The sequence below is a fragment of the Miniopterus natalensis genome, chromosome 9, assembly GCF_054644295.1.
Source record: "Miniopterus natalensis isolate mMinNat1 chromosome 9, mMinNat1.hap1, whole genome shotgun sequence".
NCBI lineage: Eukaryota > Metazoa > Chordata > Mammalia > Chiroptera > Miniopteridae > Miniopterus > Miniopterus natalensis.
The window spans coordinates 15,810,786-15,834,807 of NC_142089.1; the positions used below are offsets into that span (position 1 = coordinate 15,810,786).

Genomic DNA, 24,022 nt, shown 5'->3' on the forward strand with positions numbered 1-24,022 from the left:
CTGTGAAGATTTTTGAAAACAGGTTCCTAGGTCCCACCTCCCAGTGATTCTGTATTTTGAAAGGGCAACTGGGCTGATTCCAAAGTATTTGAACAGATTTTGGAGTCACTAAAATAATGTTCTGTTTGTCATATGGAGAGGAGGGAATGGAGGGGGAAGAATATGAGAATATAAGAATATGAATGAATACATTTGGGCTAATATCTAGGTCAGGGCTGGGTGTGGCTGAACTCCACTGCATGAGGCAAGAGGCATATCCACTTCTAAAAGTTTTATAAACATGAAAATGAAACACATTTGCATAAAGCATCAAAGAAAAAACTGCTCTTTTTGCTGACCGCATTCAGTGAGTTTCTTCACATAAAAAAAAGGAGGGCTCTTAGCAATAGATGTGATAGCGGACACGTCCATTTTTTGTTGTAAGTTGGTATTTTCCGCACATGCTGTACTTTTTTATATAAACAGAACTTGTTTTTAGTTCATATGCTAGCGGGCATTGATATATTTGAAAGGATATCATGATTTTGTTATTTTGAATATGTAAGAGAAAGGGGACACAAATATATTCAATATAATGAATTAAAGGGGATTGAACTAAGTTCTACTTTAGAAAATGATTAGATATCTGAGAAGATAGTTGGAAGAATGCTAGGTTGTCTGTATTACACTTAAGGACTTTACAGACGGACTTCTCTGTGAAGATGTTACCATCTAACATTCATAAAGGTTTAGTGGCTTTTTTTCTTTGTAAAGGTATCACATACTACTAATAACCTGTTTTTTCATATTGTTATTCTGTGGTTTTGTTTTGGGTTTTTTGTTGTTGTTTTTAAAATCTACCCCATTACTCTAGCCCTGCCGGGCGTGGCTCAGTGATTGAGCATCAACCTAGGATCCAGGCAATCGGGGTTCGATTCCTGGTTAGGGCACATGCCCAGGTTGTGGGTTCAGTCAATGACTCTCTCATCATTGATGTTTCTATCTCTCTCTCCCTCTCCTTTCCACTCTCTGAAATCAATAAAGATATATTTTAAAAAATAAATTAATTAAAATAAAATAAAATCTACCCCATTACTCTTAACCAAACAAGCATTTTCTTATGTGTCTTTTAGAATGGAGTGAAGTTTACTCAGTGGATGGGTTAGCAGGACATTTAAAGTTTTAGTCCTTTCTTGCCTCTTCAAGTAAGGCTACCATTTGAGAATGAGCAGCTTATGTTACTCAGCTCCATTTCTGAAAAGGTTATTAACATATGCTAAATATTATGATATTATGAATGCTCTGAAATGTCTTGAGGTCTGATTGATATTCCATAATTGGAAGAATACTGTCTTAGTTAAAGAACTAACTCTTAAAAGCAATTCCATGTGTTCACTCTTGGGGGTTCATCCCAGGATACCACTGAGGGACAATTGTTATGACAGGAGTTATTCTAATGTCTCTGGCAACTACACTTTTTAAAATATGGTCCACTGTTACATTCAGATTCATTGCATTTCATGTAAGGAATTAAAGTAGTTGAGACCCAGGATGTCCTTCATTAAATTATGCATCTAGGAAGAAAAGAGTCACTGTCCTCTGTCCTCTTGATCTGCTATACTTCAGTAACTAGGACCCTATTTAGCCCTAAGTCATCTGGATACATCAAAGTAATGCATCAGCAGTCATTGCTACAGTTACTCTGATAATTACAATTGTGTAAATCTGACCTTCATCAGTGAACTTCCCTAGACTCACATCTATCAATTGGAAAAATAATGATTTTTATAGTGTTTCCAAAAAAAATTAATGTGTGTTGTGTATTTTCTCTTATGAAAATACGTCTACAGTATTAAGGAAGATTTTTTAGTAAATATATCCTTTTATACCATCCAAAAAAGTGTCATTTACTCCAGATGTGAAATTGTTTACAATAAACATGTTAACTTATTATATGTGATAATACAGTATGTGGTCCTTGATATATTTCTATAAAGGTTCCACTTTAATTTCAGGACTGTTACTCCACATGACTCTTTTTTTTTCTTCTCCTCTAGACTTCTCCAGAGAACCCTGGGACAGTAGGTGGAGTGCAAAACTATATTGTGTTGCCTTCCTGCTTTTTTTTTGTTGCCTTCCTGCTTTTTAAAATTAGTATTCTTGGCCCAGTCTTGGCTGCTCCTTTCTCTGCCACTAAAGCTACCTAACTAAACCCTGCATGCATAGTCATTATGAAGGACTTATTCATGGTCTTTCATTTCAATCCTGCACATTTATCATGTCAGTTATGTTTCTCGTAAAATCCTTAAAACCAGGATTGTCCCTAAAGCAAAATTGTGATAAGCAAACTGGAATCTCACTTCTACTTTTTTTAAAAATTTCCTTCCATTTTAAACCACTCTCCTATGCCTCTGCCCCCACCTCAGTCCCCTTCCAGTGCTCCAGAACTCCCTAAGGTCTTGTGATGGTAGAAAATAATCTGAAAAACAGATGCAAGTAAGGTGTTAACACTTAATGTGTCACCCCCTCTCAGAACGATTTATATCCTGAAAGAGGAGGACAGGGAGAGGGCAGTGTTGAACCAAGAATAACGCCTCACTCCCAAGCGTGGGAATCCCCTGCTTCAGTGACGTGGGAGATCGTAGTGCTAGCTGGGAAAGGCCTTCCCCCTGCCAAAAGGCGAGAGTGGCAACAACAGTAGGCCTCGTGGGGCAAGATCTCATGCATGTCGGGAAGACATCCACATTTGTGTCTGCCTTTATGAGATTTTGAACTGGTTATGATCATCTCATTGAATTTTTGTCCTAAAATGATGTCAGCTTGGTTTGATTCCTTTTCCTCCTGAGTAGTTGATCTGTTATGAGTTTTGATGTTTGGTGTCCATGTGATGTGAAGGAGCCTGTCTCTGCATGATTGTTTATCATTGCTCTGATCCTTCCCAACTACCACAGGAAGAGAGGGGCAGGGACAATTCCAAGATTATGCCGAAATAATAAATTGGCTATTCTCTTCTCTAACCATGCAACAGACGAAGCAGGCCAGCCTACTGCCGACCCAGGCATGATCATGGACAGTGTGGAAGCAGGAGGAGACATGACGCCTCCCACCAAAAGGAAGAGCAAGTTCTCAGGCTTTGGCAAGATCTTCAAGCCCTGGAAATGGCGGAAAAAAAAAAGTAGTGATAAATTCAAAGAAACATCAGAAGGTGAGATATTAAATTTTAGATATATGTTCTGAGTTAAAGAGTTCCCTATTTTGGAAGTACCTAACTTTTTCATTCTTTTCCCAAGCTTTGATAACCCCTATTTAAAGAGGGGATTGAATCTTTTAGAATTAAAAAACCAAGTGGTCGCTCACTAAGCTTTATATACTATAGCCTCATTCCCAGGTTGGTATTTTGATGGCATTAAAGTTTATCAAGTGGTAAATGGAGGTCCTAAATTGTACCAAATCTTAGATGCTTCTTTTTTTGCTACTCTGGCCACTTCCTGCCAGAGAAAGTTCATTCAAAATACCTTATTATTGAAATTTTATTTTTCTTATTTTTTAAATGTATTTTTCTTGATTTCAGAGAGAGGAAGGGAGAGGGAGAGAGAGTTAGAAACATCAATGAGAGATAGTCATTGATTGGCTGCCTCCTGCACGCCCTCTACTGGGGGTGGAGCCCGAAACCCGGGCATGTGCCCTGACCGGGAATCAAACCGTGATCTCCTGGATCACAGACCAGTGCTCAACCTCTGAACCACAAAGGCTGGGCTGAAATTTTAATTAAAAAAGAAAACGATAAAATTATATAAGAATAGTTCCTTTTGGAAATGTTGCTTTCCTAATAGCACAGCATATGAAAGAAACTAAGTTTTTTAACTTAAAGTTAGTTTTCCTGTTTTTTTCTTTCCAGAGACTAGAAAATTGAACCACTTTATACTTTTACCTGTGGAGTTAGAATGATTAAAGTTGACCTTTAACTGCCACATTTCTGAGTGCTGTTTTCCAATTTAATGTTAGTTTTAGAGCGAAAAATATCTATGCGAAAACCAAGAGAAGAGCTGGTTAAAAGAGGAGTTCTGTTGGAAGACTCTGAACAGGGTGAGTTTGCAAACAAATAGCTTATGCCTGTCTCTGTACACTTGGTCTTTGGTTCTGACTAGGAATTTGAATTTTCTTTCTTTCTTTTGTTGTTTATGGCAGTGGGGTGGTGAGCTTTTAAAAAAACAAAACAAAAAATGTTCATGCATCTACAATATGTTTTTTTAAAATGTCTTTATTAAAAAATAAAAAGACAGTTCAGTAAAAAAGCCTACAAAAGCACTGAATTCACTAAAGCGTATGTATGGTGCCCAGTAAACAGATTAAAAGGTGGTTTGTTTTTTTTTACTTCATTAGTAATTAAGGAATACAAATTAAAACAAAAAATAAAGTAATCCTACATATAAATTAGAAAACCTAAAATTAATCAAATGACCAAGAACAAGAGTTGGTGAGGGTATGAAATAAGTGGAATTCATATACAACTGTTGGTAGAAGTTTCAAATAGAATAATTACATTGAAAAATAGTTTTGCATAATCTATGAAAGCTGGAGATATGTAAATCTATGTGCAGATATGTCCAGAACTTGGCATATATCCAACAAAAATGTGTATCCATGTTTATTGAGACATGTATAGATATGCTTGTAGCAGCAGTATTTACTAACAATAGAGCAAAGTTGGAAACAACCCAAATGTCCATCAGTAGTAAAATATAACTTGTGATACATTTATAAAATGAAATACTTACACAGCAATGAAAACAAACTACACCTACATCTGTAATATGAATCTCATAAGTAATACTGAGCAATTACATCAGTTATGAAAGAATATATTATATCATTTCTATAAATGTAAAGAAAAAATAGGCAGTATTAAACTACAGTATTTGGAGATGTGTGCTAAAGTGGTTAAACGATAATTTAAAAAAACAAAGGATCATCTCAAGAGTTAGGAGAGTGATTGCTTTGTGGGAGAAGGAAAGATGTGTTACTAGGGAGAATAGAAGGCTTCTGGGGTATGGAAACTTTTTTTTTTGGTTAACCTTCACCCGAGGATATTTTTTCCATTGATTTTTAGAGAGTGTAGAAGGGAGGGAGAGAGAGAGAGAGACATCGATGTGAGAGACAGACTTATTGATTGATTGCGTGCACCCTGACCAGGGCCAGGGATTGAACCTGCAACCCAGGTACATGCCCTTGAACGGGAATTGAGCCCGCAACTCTTCGGTGCTTGGGCTGATGCTCTAACCACCGGCCAGGGCTGGAAACATTTCTTAATGTCCATGATGATCACACAAGTACTCTTCTTGTACTATATCATTGAAATTTACATTTATGGTCTATACATTTCTCTCTATTGGTGTTATACTTGATGAAGAAATTAAATATTAATAAGATGTTTTTGTAGAATTCATGTCATGCCATCTATTTTCTTTTTTTAATTTTTTTTTTTTAATATATATCTTTATTGATTTCAGAGAGAGGGCAGCAGAGAGAGAGAGAGATAGAAACACCAATGATGAGAGAGTCATTGGGGATCAAGCCCGCAACCCGGGCATGTGCCCTGACCAGGAATCGAACCTCGATCTCCTGGATCCTAGGTTGATGCTCAACCGCTGAGCCACGCCTGGCCGGGTGTGCCATCTAGTTTCGATTTATTTTTAAAAGGCACATATTTTTGTGGGAATGAAAATACCTGATAAGTGAAAGATTAAGATGTAGTGAGAATAACTGATTTTTCTTGTACAGAATTTCAACTTAGGGGTTTAAGTATGGAGTGATTTTATTTCTTCTAATAATTACCTCCTAATTTCCTTTATTAAAGTCAATTTTCTTTCTGGGGTAGAAGGCAACTATGTCTAAATTATCTCCCATGTCTAAATTATCTGGCTGTAGATCTTTAACTCTGAAGTTGAGTGGTTAATGAAGGATCCTTGGGGCAAACATTCTCTGTGCCAGCTGTAGTACTATGTCTTTTGTTTCTTCCTTTCTCTCGCTTTCTCTTTTTTTTTAATCCTCACCCTAGGATGCTTTTTCCATTGCTTTTTTTAGAGAGAGTGGAAGGGTGGGAGGGAGGAAGGGGTGGAGAGAAAGAGAAACATTGATGTGAGAGAGACACATTGACTGGTTGCCTCCTGCATGCACCCCAACCCAGGGCAGGAGTGAACCTGCAACCTGGGTACATGCCCTTGACTGGGAATCAAATCTGCGACCCTTGGTTCGAGGGTCTGGCGCTCTAACCTTTGAGCAGCACTGACCAGGGCATCTTTCTTTTCACCATATTTGCCTCATGCCCATATTGCTGCCCTAATCTTCTGTTTGTATGTCATGAAGATCATGTTTTGGCATTTCAACATTCATTGCTGGTTTAATAATGTCAGGACTTTCTCCAATGTGTGACTTTTACGAAGCAGCTTATCAGAAGAGTTAAGACTATATAGTAGTGTTTGCATTTCATTTCTCTTTATTAGAGTTACTTTGCATGAGACAAAATCTGAAAACGAAGTTTTAAAAAGAATTCATATCCTTGCCTTGGCTGGTGTTGCTCAGTAGTTAGAGCATTGGCCCAAGGGTCACGGGTTCAATTCCCAGTCAAGGGCACATATCTCGGTTTTGGGTTCACTTTTGCCCCGTGAACCCGAAGGGGTGCATGAAAGAGGCAACCAGTCAGTGTGTCTCTCTCACATCGATGTATCTCTCTCTCCCCACCCCCTTCCTCCCTTCCACTCTCTCTGAAAAGCAATGGAATAAATATCCTCAGGTGAGGATTAACATACATACATATGTACATGAATAAAAATAATTTATATCCTTTGGATGATGGAAGAAAGGAGCCAAACTGGTGGAGCATTATACATTTTAGGTTTTGAACCATGTGATGTATTGCTTATTCACACAATTTAATTAAATTATGTATATTAAAGATTTATTTCAACTTTATAAAAGCAGTGGAAGAAACAAGCTCAAAGGAAAAATACTATTATAATATTAGCATTGGTTACCTCTGGATGTTGAGATAAGAATATAGGGAGTTTTTTAATTTTTATTTTTCTGAATTTTCTGTCTGGTTAGTTATGAGCATCTGTTTTATCATGCATCTCTTGTTTTTTAAGGTAGGGCACACAAAATCTTCTAGCTATGTAGGTGGTTAACTACAGTTATAAACCCTCATTTGGAGCACCGTTGGCCCTTGGTTTTTTGATAATAGCATTCCTCACTCCGTGCCCTCACCTGCCTCTCACCTTTCTTGCTCACTCACCACAAACCTCCTCCATTACTTCTTTCTTGTTTTTCACCTTCATTCGGTCTCTTTTGCCCTTTGCTTCCTATTGGCTCTTGATCTAAGTTGTTTTTAGCCTAGGAGCTCAAAGGTCCAATTGCAAATGAGTTGCAGCCATTGGATAAGATGCCACTGTGCCAACCAGAGAACTGACCTAAGCTTTATTCTGTAAGAAGAAACTCATAGATGGGCCTTAGGGCCTGGCTTATATGTTTCCAGTTCAGGCCAAAAGCAGTGTTTGAACCTTAAAGTTCTTTCCATACTTGAAGATGGCTTTTGCCTTGATTATGGTTCTAACTTGACTTTTTTGTAATATACTTAATAGATTTTTCTGAGGGGGAGGGGCATTCATAGGTATTAAAGCCAGATACTACTTCTGCTCCACTGTTAGAATTGCAGAAACCCTAAATATGAGAAACTTTACTTAAAAGTAGGGAATTCTTATTAAGAACTTGGGAGAGAACTGATCACTTTTACATATATTTTAGTAGTATGTGCTGAGTAGAAACCAATTAATAATGTGTCTTAACCTTTCACTGTATGGCTTTCAAAAGTAGCAATCTGTGTTGGCATTGAAATGATTCATTGCTTTATATTCCAGAAAGACCTGTTTCTGTTAAAACTGATCTATATTAACATAAGCAGTAACTTACTACATTTGCATAATTGTTGTCATCTTGCCTCTCCCCTTCTTAAAAAAACAGTTGTCAGAATACCTCAGCTTTAGAAGTACATTTTTATTTAGTGCTCATTTGCCTTAGTCTCATCACCACTTTTAGCCCAAGCTCCACCTCTTGTTTAGACTGCATGAAGAGTGATACTGTCTAATCTCCTAGTAGGAAGTGGTGGATTGGGATGAGGGAAACTGGTTGGTCTGAGAACTTGAAGGGCTAACTCAAGAGTCACTAAAATGATACTCCCCAGAGTGTCTGGCTATGGAAAGCATAGGACACCATCTAGAAAGCTACTAGTTCCAGTCCCCACACTTGGAGATAAGACAGAGTTTTTAGTCTCTAACCTCAGGTTTTTTTCATTTTCTCCTCCAAAGAAGTCTAGAAGAACCTCAGCAGTAGCTGGGAATGTTTATCTCATTGCTCCGTGAAGGAATCTTACCTACAATTTTCATAGTGATGAGTAGTCATCCCCAAAGCCTAGTGATCATTCCTGCAGTTTAGTTTGTAGGAGTTTATCATGTATATTATGTTTATCTCTGATGCATATGTCAGTTCTACCCCTTGCTCTCCACTCCTCATATCCGCAGGCACCCTCTGCTACGTCTCACTTATATTCTAACAGTAGCTCATTGTTACTTTTCTTGTTCCAATCACTGTGTAATCCATCTTCCTCACAGCTCTGAGTTAACCTTCTAAAAGACAGATCAAATCAGAGCTCCCTCCTACTTTAATTCATGGCTTCCCGTTACCTACAGGATTCAGTCCAGGCTCTTTTACATGGTGTTTGGTATCCTTCATAGCCTTGCTCTTGCTTGCCTTTCCAGTCCTATCCACAACTTTTCCTTATATGCATCTATTCCCCTGTCAGAGACCTAACTAGTTGCCAGTTCCCACGCATGTTGAATAATTTCACACCTTTATACATGCTATTTCTTCTTCTTAGATAGACTCTTTCATCATCTTGTTATCAGTCCAGTAGGCTCCTACCCATCCTCTAAGACCTAGTTTAGCTACCACTTTCTTTGAAGCTTCCCTAACCCCATTCCTACCCCAAGATAATTATTTCTTCTTTATTCCTACCACTTCATCAATTATAGCTCTTAACATTTAGCACTGTAATTATGTATAATAAATAAATCTGTCTTATTCATGTAGCAGTGCACCTGGCACATAATGGGCAATCAAATGTCTATTTTAAAAAGGAATTACTTAATTTCCACTACTACTATAAAGATCCAAATAATAATAATAATAATAATCTCGATCTAAATAATAAGCTTAAAAAGGAGAGCGGGAAATGGGATAAGAGGACCACGCCAGTTTCAGCAGTGTGCTCTTCCCTTTTAGACCTTGCAGGTGGTGAGGATGCAGGGAAGTTGAGCCATGCTGTGTTAAAGAATGGCCATACCACCCCCATAGGGAACACCAGATCTTCTAGTCCAGGCCCAGTAGAGGAAGAGCCAGGAAGAATAGCAAGTCTTGGGAAACCTGTTCCAGAAGAGGACCCAAAGAAGCGACTAGGTAAGAAACTGGATTTTTGAGTTTATGAGCCATGGATCAAAAAAAAGCCACTGATCAGTCATTCTCGTTTACCTCGGGTTTGCAAGAGCAAGGGGAGAAAGAAAATCCAGAGGTAATTCTGTTCTCTGGCAGTTCCTCAGCTAGTTTTACTTTAAGTAGAATTACCCCTCTCATTCTTTCATTCACAAATTATCTAAATTTGTGAGTCTCAAGGACGGAAGAGGATCTTAAATATCAGATACCTGTAGGACTTTTTTAAGGTACACGTTTCCTCTTCCACCCAAGGAATTCTCTCGAATGTACCTTTTCCTGGCTTCACCACGATAACAAGTCTCTCTTACTGATTGAAAAAGTGTCACATACCTTAAGTGTGTTGAGGTTGGGAAACTTGCCTATAAACTAATCTATAAACTAAATAATGGGTGAAGTTGACCATAAATTGCTAGGTTTTTTAGTCTGTCTTGTTAAATCTTTTAAATCTTCTGTTATAACACAGGCTCAACTGGAAGCCGGCCTAATTCTGAAGCAGAGTCCGCTCCTGAGAATGCACCCAAACAGCCTTTACTTCCACCCAAAAGACCCTTGTCCTCTTCTCATGAAGCAAATGAAGGGCAAGCGAAGGATTCTACTTCCTGTGGCAGCACAGCAAGGTCCATCTCCTCCACCTCTACCGCCGCCACCACCACAGCACCTGCTGCCACTGCTGCCGCCACAAACTTACCAAAAACTGTTATTAATGCCTCTGTCCCCCCTACCCCAGCACCCAGGACTCTGCCTGCTGCTCCTGCCAGCACTAACACTACTGCTACCCCGAGCCTCCCTCATACGGTCCCTGCCAAGCAGCCCCCTGTCCCTCCCCCTAAACCAACTCACAGAAATAGCAACCCTGTCATTGGTAAGTAAGTCTTTAGGTTGCCATTGTTTGGGGTTGGGTTGGGTTTAGGATGGTTGTTTTATTGGATAACTGGTCCAATATTGATTTGGTCTATGAGAGTTTCCATATCTTGTCCCTTTGAATGCATTCAATATAGAGAAAAGTCTTGAAAATGAGGCAGGTGACTATGAATGGAAACAGGCCAAGGTCAGATACCACTAAAATTAGGTTGAAATGTGGGAGGATTAATATCTATTTTCCTAAAGCAGTATTTCAGAAATACTATATATAGTTGGAGGACTGAGCACGTGAAGACCACAACAGGTTTGACCAGCACGAAGGAAAGATTTCTTTTAACCTATTTTAATCTGCAAGTGCATTCCTTCAGCATGAGCCCCATAGGGGAAAGGATGATTGCAGATGCCAGTGTAACTTGTGGTTCAGTGCCTGGCATAATATCTTCAAGGGGAACTGCAAAATATATTTAAATTGACTTGATAAAATCATGTTTTATCTTGAGAGAGTTAAAGAATGCTACTCTTAGTAAAATTAGTGATGGAAGAGAAAAGAGGAGGATAATTGGTTTTAGTACATTTTTTATATTTACCTGAAGTCCTTTTTAGGTCTGTTTTCTTTACATAAATGCATACCTTCTTAGAGGAATTTCCAAGAAAGGAAGATAGTTTTTTCAGAAAAATGATACTAGGCTTAGTACTGCTTAAAGTTCTTGTTAATAATCAGAGGAATTAAAAGAATGTTTGTTGCCCTGGCCGATGTGGCTCAGTTGGTTAGAGCGTCATCCCATACACCAAAAGGTGGCAGGTTCAACTCCTGGTCAGGGCACAGACCTGGGATGTGGGTTCATTCCCTAGTTGGGGCACATGCAGAAGGCAACTGATCGATGTTTCTCTTTCTCTCCCCCTCTCTCGCCCTGTCTCTCTCTCTCTAAGCATGTCCTTAGGTGAGGTTTTTTTAAAAAAGCATACTTGTTAAATGGCTAATGCCTTCAAGTTGTGTGGGGTAAATAGAACCTTGAAAAACAGGCTTAGAATTCATTGTGGGTATGACAGGTTGGAGTAGCTTGATAAAAACAGGATGAAGGTTATTACTATTATCACCACCTTGTACAGATAATGCTGCGTTGACTTATCTCTGAGGAACCTGAGAAGCTTTCATACACCTCTTTTCAAAATCTTGTCAAGTAGGAAACTGATTTTATCTATTACATAGTTAGGGCAAGTAGAACGTGAAGAAATTGTGACTCACTCAAGGTTGCAGTTACTGAAAGATAGAAATCAAACATAGGTTTTTCAGCTCTTGAGTATAGACCTGTTCTATACTCCTGTGTTTGCAAATGGTTGTTTAGACCAGTGTTCTCATCACAGTCGCCTGGAGGGCTTGTTAAAATACAGATTACTGGGCCCTGCCCTTAGAGTTTCTGATTCAGTAAGTCTGGAGTAGGGCCTGAGAATTTGCATTTCTAATAAGTTCCCAGATGATGCTGATGCTGCATATACAGAGACCACACATTGAGAACCAGTAGTATACTCCACTCTTGTCAAGGGAGACAACATAAAAACTGGTATTATGTGTACTGTATCCTGGGCTAAACTGCAGAGGCTACTCTTGGCCTAAGGTGAACAGCCCAAAACAACAGGCCCTGTGACTGAGGAATCTCTATCAGCCCATGAGTGGTCCTCAGCAGAAGGAGAAAAATAGGACAGTTCACAGAGTCTTCATCAAGGTTAAATAGGTTTGATTTAAAGGACTGGTCTTCATTCTGAAATTATGACCTTACTCTTTGGTATTAAAAGGCCGTTTCTTTCACGAAAGGATTATGTTTATAAATGGTGTACTTAATATCGAGCCTTACTTGGAAATACTAAAAATGACAACCTGAGGTTAGTTGAGAATTTCTTTATAGTTGTATTGGTACATGAAATCTAAACATCTGGAAAGCATTGCTGTCGACATTGCTTCATCTGCTAATGGGCATAACAGTCTTAGGACTAAGAACTAATTAGGACTATTAGATATAAGGAAGGAATGTCATAAGTAGCCGAACAGAAGGAAACGAACATTCTGGCATCTTTCCCACAGAACCAAAGCCAAATGCCATTGTCAGGGAATATGTACCAGAGTTGACTTCTTTAACATCTTCAGGTATATGTTTTCCTTAAATTACTAAAGGTAGGTTACTTTATCAAATTCACATGTTAAAATAGTCAAATTTCCTCTTGTCAGAGGTGGGTTTTGTTGTAACTGGAATAACTTAACTGCGATTTTTTAGAGTGGCAGCAAAAGCCCAGTTAATCCAAAAGTATCTTTCATTGATCCTAAGATTCACATTTAAAAAAATTTTTTTTAATGTGTATGCGATGTTTCTCTAGAAAGCCCTTTTAAAAATATACTTATGATGAGTGACATTAAAATATCAGATTGCCGCCGTGCCATTGTGGCTCAGTTGATTGGAGCATTGTCCCGTATACCAAGAGGTAACGGGTTCAATTTCCAGTCAGGGCACATACCCAGGTTGTAGGTTCAATCCCCAGTCAGGACTCGTGCCAGTGTTTCTCTCACACGTCGATATTTCTCTCTCTGTCTCTCTCTCTTTCTTCTTCTCTCTATAATCAATTAAAAAGAAACAGAAACCTGCCAAGTTTTCTAAAAAAAAAAAAGTAAGAAAAAAATTTTTTTTTTTTTTTGGTAAAACATTCCTTATCAGAATATTAAGGTAGTGATCTTCCTATACTCTATACATTTATTAGGTCTCATATTTAAGCGTAAGTTTTGTTTTAGAATGAGGTATCTAGGGAATGGCAGAGCCATGAAATATAATATTTTACCTGAAAGATTAATACTAAGTTCAGCTCTAATTCTAGGCTCTGGGCTTGCCCCTCAAACCATTGAAAAGCCATCTTAAATTGAGATGTAACTCTCTTTTTTCCAGCAATAAACAGTGGTACATTGTTATCAAAACCATCCCCACCCTTGCCACCTAAGAGAGGCATTCCATCAACCTTGGTATCCAGCTCGGAGTCTGCCGCCGCCGCCACCACCACCACCACCACCACAAAAGCGCCAAGTGATCAGAGAGAGAAGAGCCCATGCCCTGTGGGCTCCGAACAGCTGCTGCTGATTCCACCTCCCTCTCCATCCCCCCCACTGCCTACTCATATACCTCCAGAACCCCCACGGTCCCCTCCATCCCCTGCTAAGACTCTTCAAATTGTGCCAGAAATTGAGTTTGCACCTTCCTTAGATCTACCCCAGGAGATTCCCCAGCAGGAAGACCAGAAAAAGGAAGTACCCAAGAGAATGTTGGACCACAGCTTTGGGGAGCCCCATGTACCCTCTAGGCTGCCCCCCCTCCCACTGCATATCCGAATCCAGCAGGCCCTGACCAGCCCACTTCCCATAACTTCTTCCTTGGAGGGCTCTCACAGAGCTCATTCGTTGCTCTTCGAGAACAGTGACAACTTTTCTGAGGACAGCAATACCCTGGGTCGTACCAGGTCACTTCCCATCACTATCGAAATGCTGAAAGTGTGAGTACCTTTAAAGCTTGCCTCGTTTCCTCTCCTTTACAATCCTTTTCTAGTTAGCCCTTCTTGGGAAAAAATTACTTGTAAAAAGAAAGTGTGAATAAATTTAAAGTAAGAATAATACTCAACAAATAAGACGTGTTCTAGAATTTGGACTTTGTTTACCCTGCTGATTTCTATAACATTGTTTCCATGGCAGACAATTTTATGACGATACAAAAATTATAAACTTTTGTACTTGAAAATTAAAACCACTGTACTTTTTTATTCATGATGCTTAAGAGCATTGATTTGGGAGTAAGATAGCTCTGGGTTCAAATCCCAGCTCCACCTCTTATTTACTAGCTTGTAGTAGTGTATGTTACTTAACCTTTCTGCTCTTTAGTTGTCTAACCTGTAAACAGGAATAGTACCCATTTACATAGCTTTGTGAGAAGGAAATTGGACAAATATGAAAGCACTAGTATCTGGCACATAAGCTGGGTGGAAAGGAACAGAGAAAAGTCTAGAGAAAAAGAAAGGAGCTCTGAAAGACAGCTTAGTATTCCAGCTCCATAGGCTGGAACTGGCCATCTCATCTCTCACGGAAGACTGCTGGGCAGTCTTCTCATCTGTCCCTCAACCCTGAGTCTGTTCACACCAGCATTGGTACTGACACCCACTCTGTCTTTGTTAAATTCTGACAAATTGCAACCAAAGATTAACACCTTTTGGCAAGTTGGAGATGTGCTTCTCTAACTAAAAGAATTGTTATAGAGCTGTTGAAGCATCCTACTTGTTATTTGTTTTGCCGTAGTATTTGTACTTGCTGCTATATTTATTTCACGCCCTGGAAAGAGACCTTTTAGGAGTCTGAATGTAAACTAAGTCATAGTTTTATGCCTCCGGAGTATAAAGAGGGGAAGTTAGTTTTCATCTTTACTTCTGTTTGTTTCCTGGGATTAGATTATCATTTTGTCCTACTGCATTGTTAAAACAAAGGGAAGTGGGTTAAGTATTTGCATTAAATATCTTCCATGAGCCAGGAACAGTGTTAGATGCTGAGCAGTCTTCTCGTTTAATCAGACTAAAGCAAAGCTGTTTGTGTGGCGTAGACCAGCAGGGCCCTGCGTGCCAGACACTAGTGCATTCTAGAATTCGTCTGTTTCATCCTCACAATCAGCCAGGTGGTAGGTATCATTCCCATTTACAGAAAAGTAACTTACGAGCTAGTAATTAAGTTGTAGAGCTAGGGTTTGGACCTGGAGCCTTCAGATTAATAGCTGCTGAAGAGCTCTTAGCAAGATTGTTAAAGTTTAAGGAGGGAATTCTAAATTATTTTATTCACAGACTTTTTCATAGATATTCAGTATTTTGCCTTGCAAATGAGTTGTCCTTTATGTTTCTGAAAGGAAAATACACTGATGTTACTTTTTTAGTCCAGACGATGAAGAAGAGGAGGAGCAGACCCAGCCGTCTGCATTCAGCGAAGACATGCCGCCTACCTCAGTGGCTCCTACGCTGCCGCAGAGTCTGCGGGAGGAAGAGGAAGAGAAGGAGAGCGACTCAGACTCGGAAGGTCCCATCCAGTACCGGGACGAGGAGGACGAGGAGGACGAGGAGGACAGCCGGAACAGTGAGCGGGGGGCCTATGCGGAAGGGAAGGCCACTCGCTGGCCTCAGCAGGTGTCAGCTAGGGAGATAGGCACGGTCTCCACTGAGTCATCTGGCTGCCTGGTTTGGCTTACGAAGGACTCTTGTCTCTGATATTCTTACTGTTATAACAAGCCAGTGAGAGGGAGCCAGGTAGACTGAGCGCTCAGGTTTTCCATATGTTCTTAATTAAAAAATTATTTACCTTGATGGTATGAAAGAATGCGAAGGAGAGGAAGTTGGTATTTGGGCTATGTCGAAAAGACAGAAACGATGCTCTCCTTCAGTCTAATGAACTTATTATTTACCGTGTTTTGGGGGCAAAGGAAAACAAAACATGTTCATGTACACAAATCTATAAACAGTGGAGCCCTGAAACAGAAAACAGCCTTAAGAATACGAATTTTATGAGGTGTGTTACTGCGAAAACCTTTTAGTGGTAATTCAGAGGGCTATCCCATGCTTAGGTTCTCTCCTATAACAATTCTTACTAAGGGTAAAAATACAGAGGACTGGTAGAAGGGAGAAGATATCTTTAGCCCATCTGAGTCCATCTGGCTGAGATTTTTTTTTTTAATATATTTTTATTGATTTTTAGAGAGGAAGGGAGAGAAATAGAGAGATAGACACATCAATGAGAGAAAGAAACATCTATCGGCTGCCTCCTGCACGCCCCCCACTGGGGATCCAACCCAAAACCTGGGCACATGCCCTGACTGGAAATCGAACCAGTGACTTCTTGGTTTATGGGTTGAGGCTCAACCATTGAACCACACTGGCCGGGCTGGCTGAGATTTTTAGATGTCTTTAGCTTTACCCGACCTCTGTGTTAGCTGGATGGATTGGAGGCCAGATAGGAAGCTAGGAGATAGGATATTGTGTGTTCAGACTCTTGCCTGATTCTCAATCAGGTGAGGTTGAGCCTTAAAGCTTCAACATTTTTTTTTTCTTTTTCTTGTGCAAAGGTGCTCTGGCCAACAAAGTGAAGAGGAAAGATACACTGGCAATGAAGTTGAACCACAAACCCAGTGAACCAGAGTTGAACTTGAATTCTTGGCCTCGAAAAAGCAAAGAGGAGTGGAATGAAATACGACACCAGATTGGGAACACACTGATCCGGTAGGCCTCTGGTTAGAATCCATTGATTTGATTTTTTATGACATTATGTATGTTGGAGACTTATTTTGTGGTGGAGCATTCATTTATCTTTTTGTTGTTGTTTTTTAATTTTAGAAATAGTATAATTTTTTTAAATACCTATTGTGCCCAGTTGAGTGTCCTATAAGAATTTGGAAATTAAACTATAAGATACATTTTGTTTTATTCTCTTAAGTTTTAGAGAATTCATGTAGTTCCCAGAACAGCTAGACTCCTCTGTCTTTTATCCAGCTGCTCAAACCTAAGATGCCAACCCAATTAAAGATCACACCCACATTTTTTATTATATCTATTACACATGTTCCATGTAACTGCTTCCTTTCAAAGTGCTAGTATATATATTTTTTCTTTATGTTACTATATTTTTCAAGTCAGCTAGAACTGAAAGCATAAAGAAACTGAATGCAGGCCAACTTCCTGCACATAAAATACGTATGAATCTAGATATATAGACAGGTGTTTTCCCAACTCAGATGTGTTTCTTGATAGAATGAAAAAAAGGAGGTGAAACTCTTGACATGTTACTTACGAAGTAATTAAGGATGTTCATCAACTAAAATATATTCTATCTTGTGCTGTTGGTCAAGATGGCAATCTTAATGCACAACTATGGCCCTCTGTCAGCAAGAGACAATCAAAATTAGGAATTAAAAATGGAGATATTTGATAATCTTATTTTAAGATATATTATAAAGCTAAAGCAACCTAAATAATATGATATTAACATAAAGATAGACAAATAAGTCAAGGGAACAGAAGATAGAGCCCAGAAATAGACCCACCCATATATGTACAATTCATTTTTTACAAAGGTACAAAGACAGTTTCATTGAGAAAGGATGTTCTTTTCCACAAATGGTGCTGATTCAAAAATAACCAATTCATGCCTTGCATCATATACAAAAACTAACTCAAAAGGGATCTTAGACTTAAATATGAGAGGTAAAACTATAAAACTTCCAGAACAATATGGGCCAAAGATTCTTAGATATGATCTCAAAAGTATGATTCTTGCCCTGGCCAGTTTGGCTCAGTGGTTAGAGCGTTGGCCCATGGGCTGAAGGGGCCCAGGTTTGATTCCGGCCAAGGGCATGTACCTCTGCTGCAGGCTCAATCCCTCACCCCATTCGGGGCACGTGTGGGGGATAACCAGTCAATATCTCTCTCTTTCTCGCTTGCTCTTTCTCTCTCTGCTCTTTCCATTCTCTCTGAAAAGCAATGGAAAAAATATCCTCATGTAAGGATTAAAAAAAAGCATAATTCTTAGGAGAAAAACATTGATAAATTGCACTTAATCAAAAATTTTGTTCTTGGAAAGACACTGTTAAGAAAATGTAAAAACAACTCACAAACTGGGAGAAAATATTTTCAAGTCATGTACCTGATAAAGGTCTTATATCTGGAATTTATGAAGAACTCTCCAAACTTAATAAGAAAACCCAATTTAAAAATAGGGGAGGGGCAGAAGATTTTAGTAGACACATCACCAAAGAAGATATACAGATGGCAAATAAGCATATGGAAAGATGGTCAACAGCATTAGTCACTAGGAAAATGCAAATTAAAACTACATTGAGGCCCGGCCTGGTGTGGCTCAGCGGTTGAACATTGAGCTAGGGTCCAGGAGATCTTGGTTCAATTCCTGGTCAGGGCACATGCCCGGGTTGCGGGCTTCATCCCCAGCAGGGAGCATGCAGGAGGCAGCCAATCAATGACTCTCTCATCGTTGTTTCTCTCTCTCTCCCCCTCTCCCTTCATCTCTGAAATCAATAAAGATATGTTTTTTTATTTTTTTTTGTTTTTTTATTTTTTATTTTTTAAAAATATACCTTTATTGATTTCAGAGAGAGGAAAGGAGAGGGAGAGAGAGACAGAAACATCAATGATGAGAAAGTCATTGATCAGCTGCAGCCAGCAACCTGGGCATGTGCCCTGACCGGGAATTGAACCCCGATCTCCTGGATCCTAGGTCGACGCTCAACTGCTGAGCCATGCATGGCCGGGCCAAGATATGTTTTTTTAAAAAAGCAAAAAACTACAATGAGATACCACTACAAGCTCACTAAGATGGCTAAAATTGTACAATTTAAGACTGAAAATACCAAGGGTTGCTGAGAATGAGGAATAGCTGACTTCTCATATACTGGTGATGGGAATGTAAAATAGTAGAACTACTTTGGAAAACAACTTGTAAGTTTCTTTTAAAAAATAAAACAGCCCTGGACAGGTAGGTCAGTTGGTTGGAGCATCATCCCATACACCAGGAGTTGGTGGGTTCAGTTTCCAGTCAGGGCACATGCCCAGGTTGCAGATTCTATCCCCAGATGGGGTGAGTCAAGAGGCAACCGACCAATGTCTGTCTCTCTTTCTCCCCGTCTTCCTAAACTAATCTAAGGTATAGTGATACAAAGCAGATCAGTGTTTGCCTGGGGGCAGGAAAGTTGACTACAAAAAAAGTGTAAGATTTTGTGGAGAAAATTATAGTAGGTAGAGTTGTGTCCCTCCCCAAAAAAGTCCTAACCTCTGGTACCTATGAATGTGACCGTATTTGGAAGGAAGGTCTATGGAGATATAGTCAAGCTAAGACAGGGTCATATTGGATTAGGGTAGGCTCTAAATCCAATGACTGGTATCCTCATAAGAAGAGGGAAATTTGGCCCGGCCAGGTGTGGCTCAGCGGTTGATCGCCGACCTGGGATCCAGGCGATCTGGGTTCGATTCCCCATCAGGGCACATGCCTGGGTTGCGGGCTCGATCAGTGACTCATCATTGATGTTTTTCTCTCTCTCCCCCCCTCCTTTCCTCTCTCTGAAATCAATAAAGATAAATTTAAAAAAAAAAGAAGAGGGAAATTTGGCCCTGGCCCAGTAGCTTAGTCGGTAAAATGTTGTCCCCATACACCAAGGTTATGGGTTTAATCCTCTCAGTAGGGCTCCTACAGGAGGCAACCAATCGATGTTTCTTTCTCTCTCTCTCTTTCCCCCCCTTCCTCTCTCAAATCAATTTTAAAAGCAAATAAACATTTGAAGAGTTATTAGCATGTGATTCAAATACTATCTGAGAGGTATAAATTAAAGGCAAGAAATGAATAACTTTCTGATTCCTAAAATGACACGTTGTCATTGGTAACATCTCATAACTGTGGATGAGATGAGAAATTTCGTCAAATATTTGACCAAGAAGACTGAATTTTTTTTTTTAATATATCTTTATTGATTTCAGAGAGGAAGGGAGAGGGAGAGAGAGAGAAATAGAAACATCAATGATGAGTGAGTCAGTGGTCAGCTGCCTCCTGCACGCCCCCTACTGGGGATGGAGCCTGTAAAACCCGGGCATGTGCCCTGATCAGGAATTGAACTGGGATCTCTTGGATCATAGGTCGATGCTCAACCGCTGAGCCACTCCAGCCAGGCAAGAGGACCGAATTTTAAAATCTGAGTCCTCATCCTGGTTTCCTGAATCAAAATTTCTGTTAATACGCCTTGAGAATCTTTGTTTTTAACAGATTTGCTGAAGGAACAAATCTGGGAGCCACCAGACCAGTCTTCATTTTACAGATGAGTACACTCAGGGTCTGACTAAGCTTTTTTGTAGTGATAGGACTTGTCGATGTCAGAGCTAGAACTAGAATCCTGGCCTCCTGTTTACATGTACAATTTCTTTTTATGTTATAACATCTGTATGAACACTTGCAACAGGAAAATTGTTTCATAAACAGTGAACAAGATAAACAATTGAAATTTCAAAACAGTTTGAAATTTTATTGATTTTTTGCCAGAAATTTTATTGATTTATTGATAAACTAAGACCAAAACAAATCTTTATCAGCAGGATTGAGAGGTTAACATAGACAATACTCTTATTTATCTCTTTTTAGACGACTGAGTCAAAGACCAACACCAGAAGAACTTGAACAGCGAAATATACTACAACGTGAGTCCAGCTATGGAAATAAAGTTGTACAGATTTTCTTTGTATATTTCTGACTTTAATATACATAACAGAGAAGAGAAGTGTTTTCTACAAGGGCCAAGGAAAGAGTGTTCCAGCCAAGAAAGGACTATTAATAGCTGTTCCCCTGAAGGAATAAAGTTCCCCAAACTTTCTTTACAAGATATCGATATAGTATTGTGTAGTGGACTGGGATAATACAGACATTTTCTTTTAATGTTCTCACAGTATCTTGAGACTAACTTGGGCATTTGGGAGGATTTCACAGTATGTGGTAGATGCTGCCCAACTTTTCTCTTTCTTCAAGGAAGTAAAATAGTGGCTGTACAGTTAGAGGGGACCTTCCTGTTCTGAGGGGGATCTGAGGACTGGGGCCCAAAGCAAAACCCAAATGCAGCAGACTTCCTGCCTTTTTCATCTCTTAAGACTTCCATACCTCTAAAGTCACAAAATAGGACCATGTTTTTATTTTTTCTCCCTGTACATAATTAACTTCCTGGATTAGCATTCTAATCTAGTACAGATTTATTTTTCCAGATTATAGGGTGAAATTTGGAACTAAAAACCTCCACACACCAAAGAGGATTAAGCTTCATAGGATTACTTGTGGGCATGCTCACTTTGACCATTCCTTCCCTTGTTTTCTCATCACTATTTGGATATATACAACTTAATCACTTAGTAAACTTTAAAGTGTGGGAGTCTTTACAGACATATTACACAAAACTTTGTGTGATCTCCATTCTCCCTTCTACCTTTGAGGAAGAATCTGCAAAGGGTTTTGTGTGTTTTTAAGATTCTTTTATTTATTTTTATTTTTAAAGATTTTTAAATTGAATTTTACAGAGAGAGGGAGAGAGAGAGGGAGGGAGGGAGGGAGAGAGAAACATCGATGTGAGAGCAAAACATCGATCAGCTGCCTCCTGGGGATTGAGCCTGCAACCTAGGTATGTGCCCTGACCGGGAAACAAACAGGCAACCTTTCATTGGCTCAACCAGCTGAGCCACACCAGTAAGGGCTGCAAAGGCTTTTTAAAGGATACATAGTAAATATTTCCAACTTTGCAAGCCAAAATAAAAGGAAGCTATTATTTAGGTACTTATCAAACCATTCAAAATGTAACCATTTAAAAGTGTACGTCCAGCCAGTGTTGCTCAGTGGTTGCGCATTGACCCTGGAACCAAGAGGTGACAGTTCGATTCCTAGTCAGGGTACATGCCCAGGTTTTGGGCTTGATCCTCAGTGTGGGGCATACAGAAGGCAGCTGATCTGTCTCATCAATGTTTCTATCTATCCCTCTCCCTTCCTCTCTCTCTAAAAATTAATAAATAAAATAAAGAATTAAAATGTAAAGACCTGTCTCAGCTAACGGGCAGTAAAAATGTGGGTGACTAGTCAGACTTGGTACAATAGTTTGCTGCCCTTGCTCTTGAGTATTTGAGTACCAGTTGACAAGAAAATTGTCTTGGTTAGCCATCCCCAAAGTTCATATTTTATTCTGATTTGGAGCCTGTAAGAAATATCTGCACCGTAGTTAGTGAAAAGTTTGATATGCAGATTGCCATTGTGAAGTAATATTTTTTGTTTCTGACTGTCAACTGTAGCTAAAAATGAAGCTGACCGTCAGGCAGAAAAACGAGAGATTAAACGTCGGCTCACTAGAAAGGTACGTTGCCCCAGTGTTCGGTTTCCATCTATCTCCTGAGTGCATATCTTATATTTGAATGGGCTATTTGATTGGAAAGAAATGACTTCAGGTGCCATAAATTGCTATGAAAATAGAATACATGATGCAAATATAGAAAACACAGCATTATCAGGAGCATTTCCCCCCCACTTTTACTATTTAAAAAAGCCTGGCACAAGAAGATGCTCAATAAATGCATAAAATTTTACCTTTTATTTGGGAAACCTGGGATTTTGAAAACTTGCTGAAGTATAGAGATGGTAACAGGAAGAGTGTGTAGCATTGCGCAGCATACTGGTTATTTTCTAGTACAGCAAAGAATGAACTGACCCTTAGTAATATCTGAAAAGTATGAAAAACCAACTAGGATTTTTTCCTTGGTCCCAGACCAAGTAGGGTAGAATCTTTTCTGTACCAGACGTGTGTTAGCTTTAAAGCTCCTGGATTGATTAATACCTTCCTTTCCTTCTCACTATAATGGTTTATAATTGCCTCCTCCAGATTGTGATTTGGTCTGAGTTCTCTAAATATTTCTTAAACATAATAAACCCCAGGAACGTGGGGGGATCCAGACATTTTCTTCCTTTTTTTTTAAAAAAAAAATATCTTTATTGATTTCAGAGAGAGGAAAGGAGAGGGAGAGAGAGAGAAGCATCAATGATGAGAGAGTCATTGATCGAACCCACAACCCAGGCATGTGCCCCGACCGGGAACCGAACCCCGATCGCCTGGATCCTAGGTCAACGCTCAACTGCTGAGCCACGCCTGGCCGGGCGACATTTTCTTCCTGATTCCTCCCACTTCTCCCCTTCCCCGGAATCAGAGGAGCTATTCTTGATAGAATAAAGGTAGCGAGAGGCCACAGCTGGACTCGATGCCTTCAGATTACACAGGTTACCTGATTGTGCAAACTTAAATCATAATGTATTGCATAATCTGCTGTCCTAGACATTGTTCGTGTTGAAAGGAAATTCACCCTTAATATTACCCACTATAGATATTGTTTCATATTAAATGTATTCACTTTCTAATGTATTATATGTGAGTTTATACCCCTAATCCTTTTCTTACTCAAAATGTGGCCCGTGGACCAGCAGCATTGGCATTACCTAGGACTTGTAAGAGATGCAGAATCTAAGGCCCCACCCAGACTTGCTTATTCAAAATCTACATTTTAACCAGATCCCCAAATGTTTTGTATGTATGGTAAAGTTTGAAAAGCACTGGTAATACTTTACCCTTGTTAATAGCAGTGGTTTTCAAACTTAGCTGTGCATTCAGTAGCTTAAAAAAAACCTCTCAATGCCCAGAATCTCTAGGGATGGACCCAGACATCAGTAGTATTTGAAGGTCCCCATGTGTTTCCAGTGTGCAGCAAAGGCTGAAGCACTGGTTAGAGGCGATTTGAATGCATGATTGATGCCTGATTCCTGGCATAGTCAGCTAAGAGGCTCCATTTCTTTCAGCTCAGTCAAAGGCCAACTGTGGCCGAACTCCTTGCTAGGAAGATTCTGAGGTTTAATGAATATGTGGAGGTAACAGATGCTCATGATTATGACCGGCGAGCCGACAAACCTTGGACCAAACTGACCCCTGCTGACAAGGTCTGTCTCTCTTTCTCTCTTTATGCAAGGCACTAACTAGAGAGGGGAACTGTAAACAAAATTCTACTTTTAATGTAATGTTAA

General features: G+C 39.5%; 1 protein-coding gene across 1 annotated transcript in view; it reads left to right on the forward strand.

Moving 5' to 3' along the window:
* The first annotated feature begins 154 nt into the window (after positions 1-154).
* PHACTR4 (phosphatase and actin regulator 4) overlaps positions 155-24,022 on the forward strand; it is a 28,889-nt gene continuing 5,021 nt past the window's right edge. The window contains exons 1-10 of the mRNA XM_087820248.1: positions 155-3,184; positions 3,985-4,065; positions 9,313-9,486; positions 9,983-10,381; positions 13,311-13,908; positions 15,324-15,520; positions 16,503-16,656; positions 20,573-20,628; positions 22,252-22,313; positions 23,801-23,938. Of these exons, the coding sequence (XP_087676374.1) occupies positions 3,040-3,184; positions 3,985-4,065; positions 9,313-9,486; positions 9,983-10,381; positions 13,311-13,908; positions 15,324-15,520; positions 16,503-16,656; positions 20,573-20,628; positions 22,252-22,313; positions 23,801-23,938 (2,004 nt within the window). The 5' untranslated portion in view covers positions 155-3,039. The remainder of the gene's footprint in view (positions 3,185-3,984; positions 4,066-9,312; positions 9,487-9,982; positions 10,382-13,310; positions 13,909-15,323; positions 15,521-16,502; positions 16,657-20,572; positions 20,629-22,251; positions 22,314-23,800; positions 23,939-24,022) is intronic.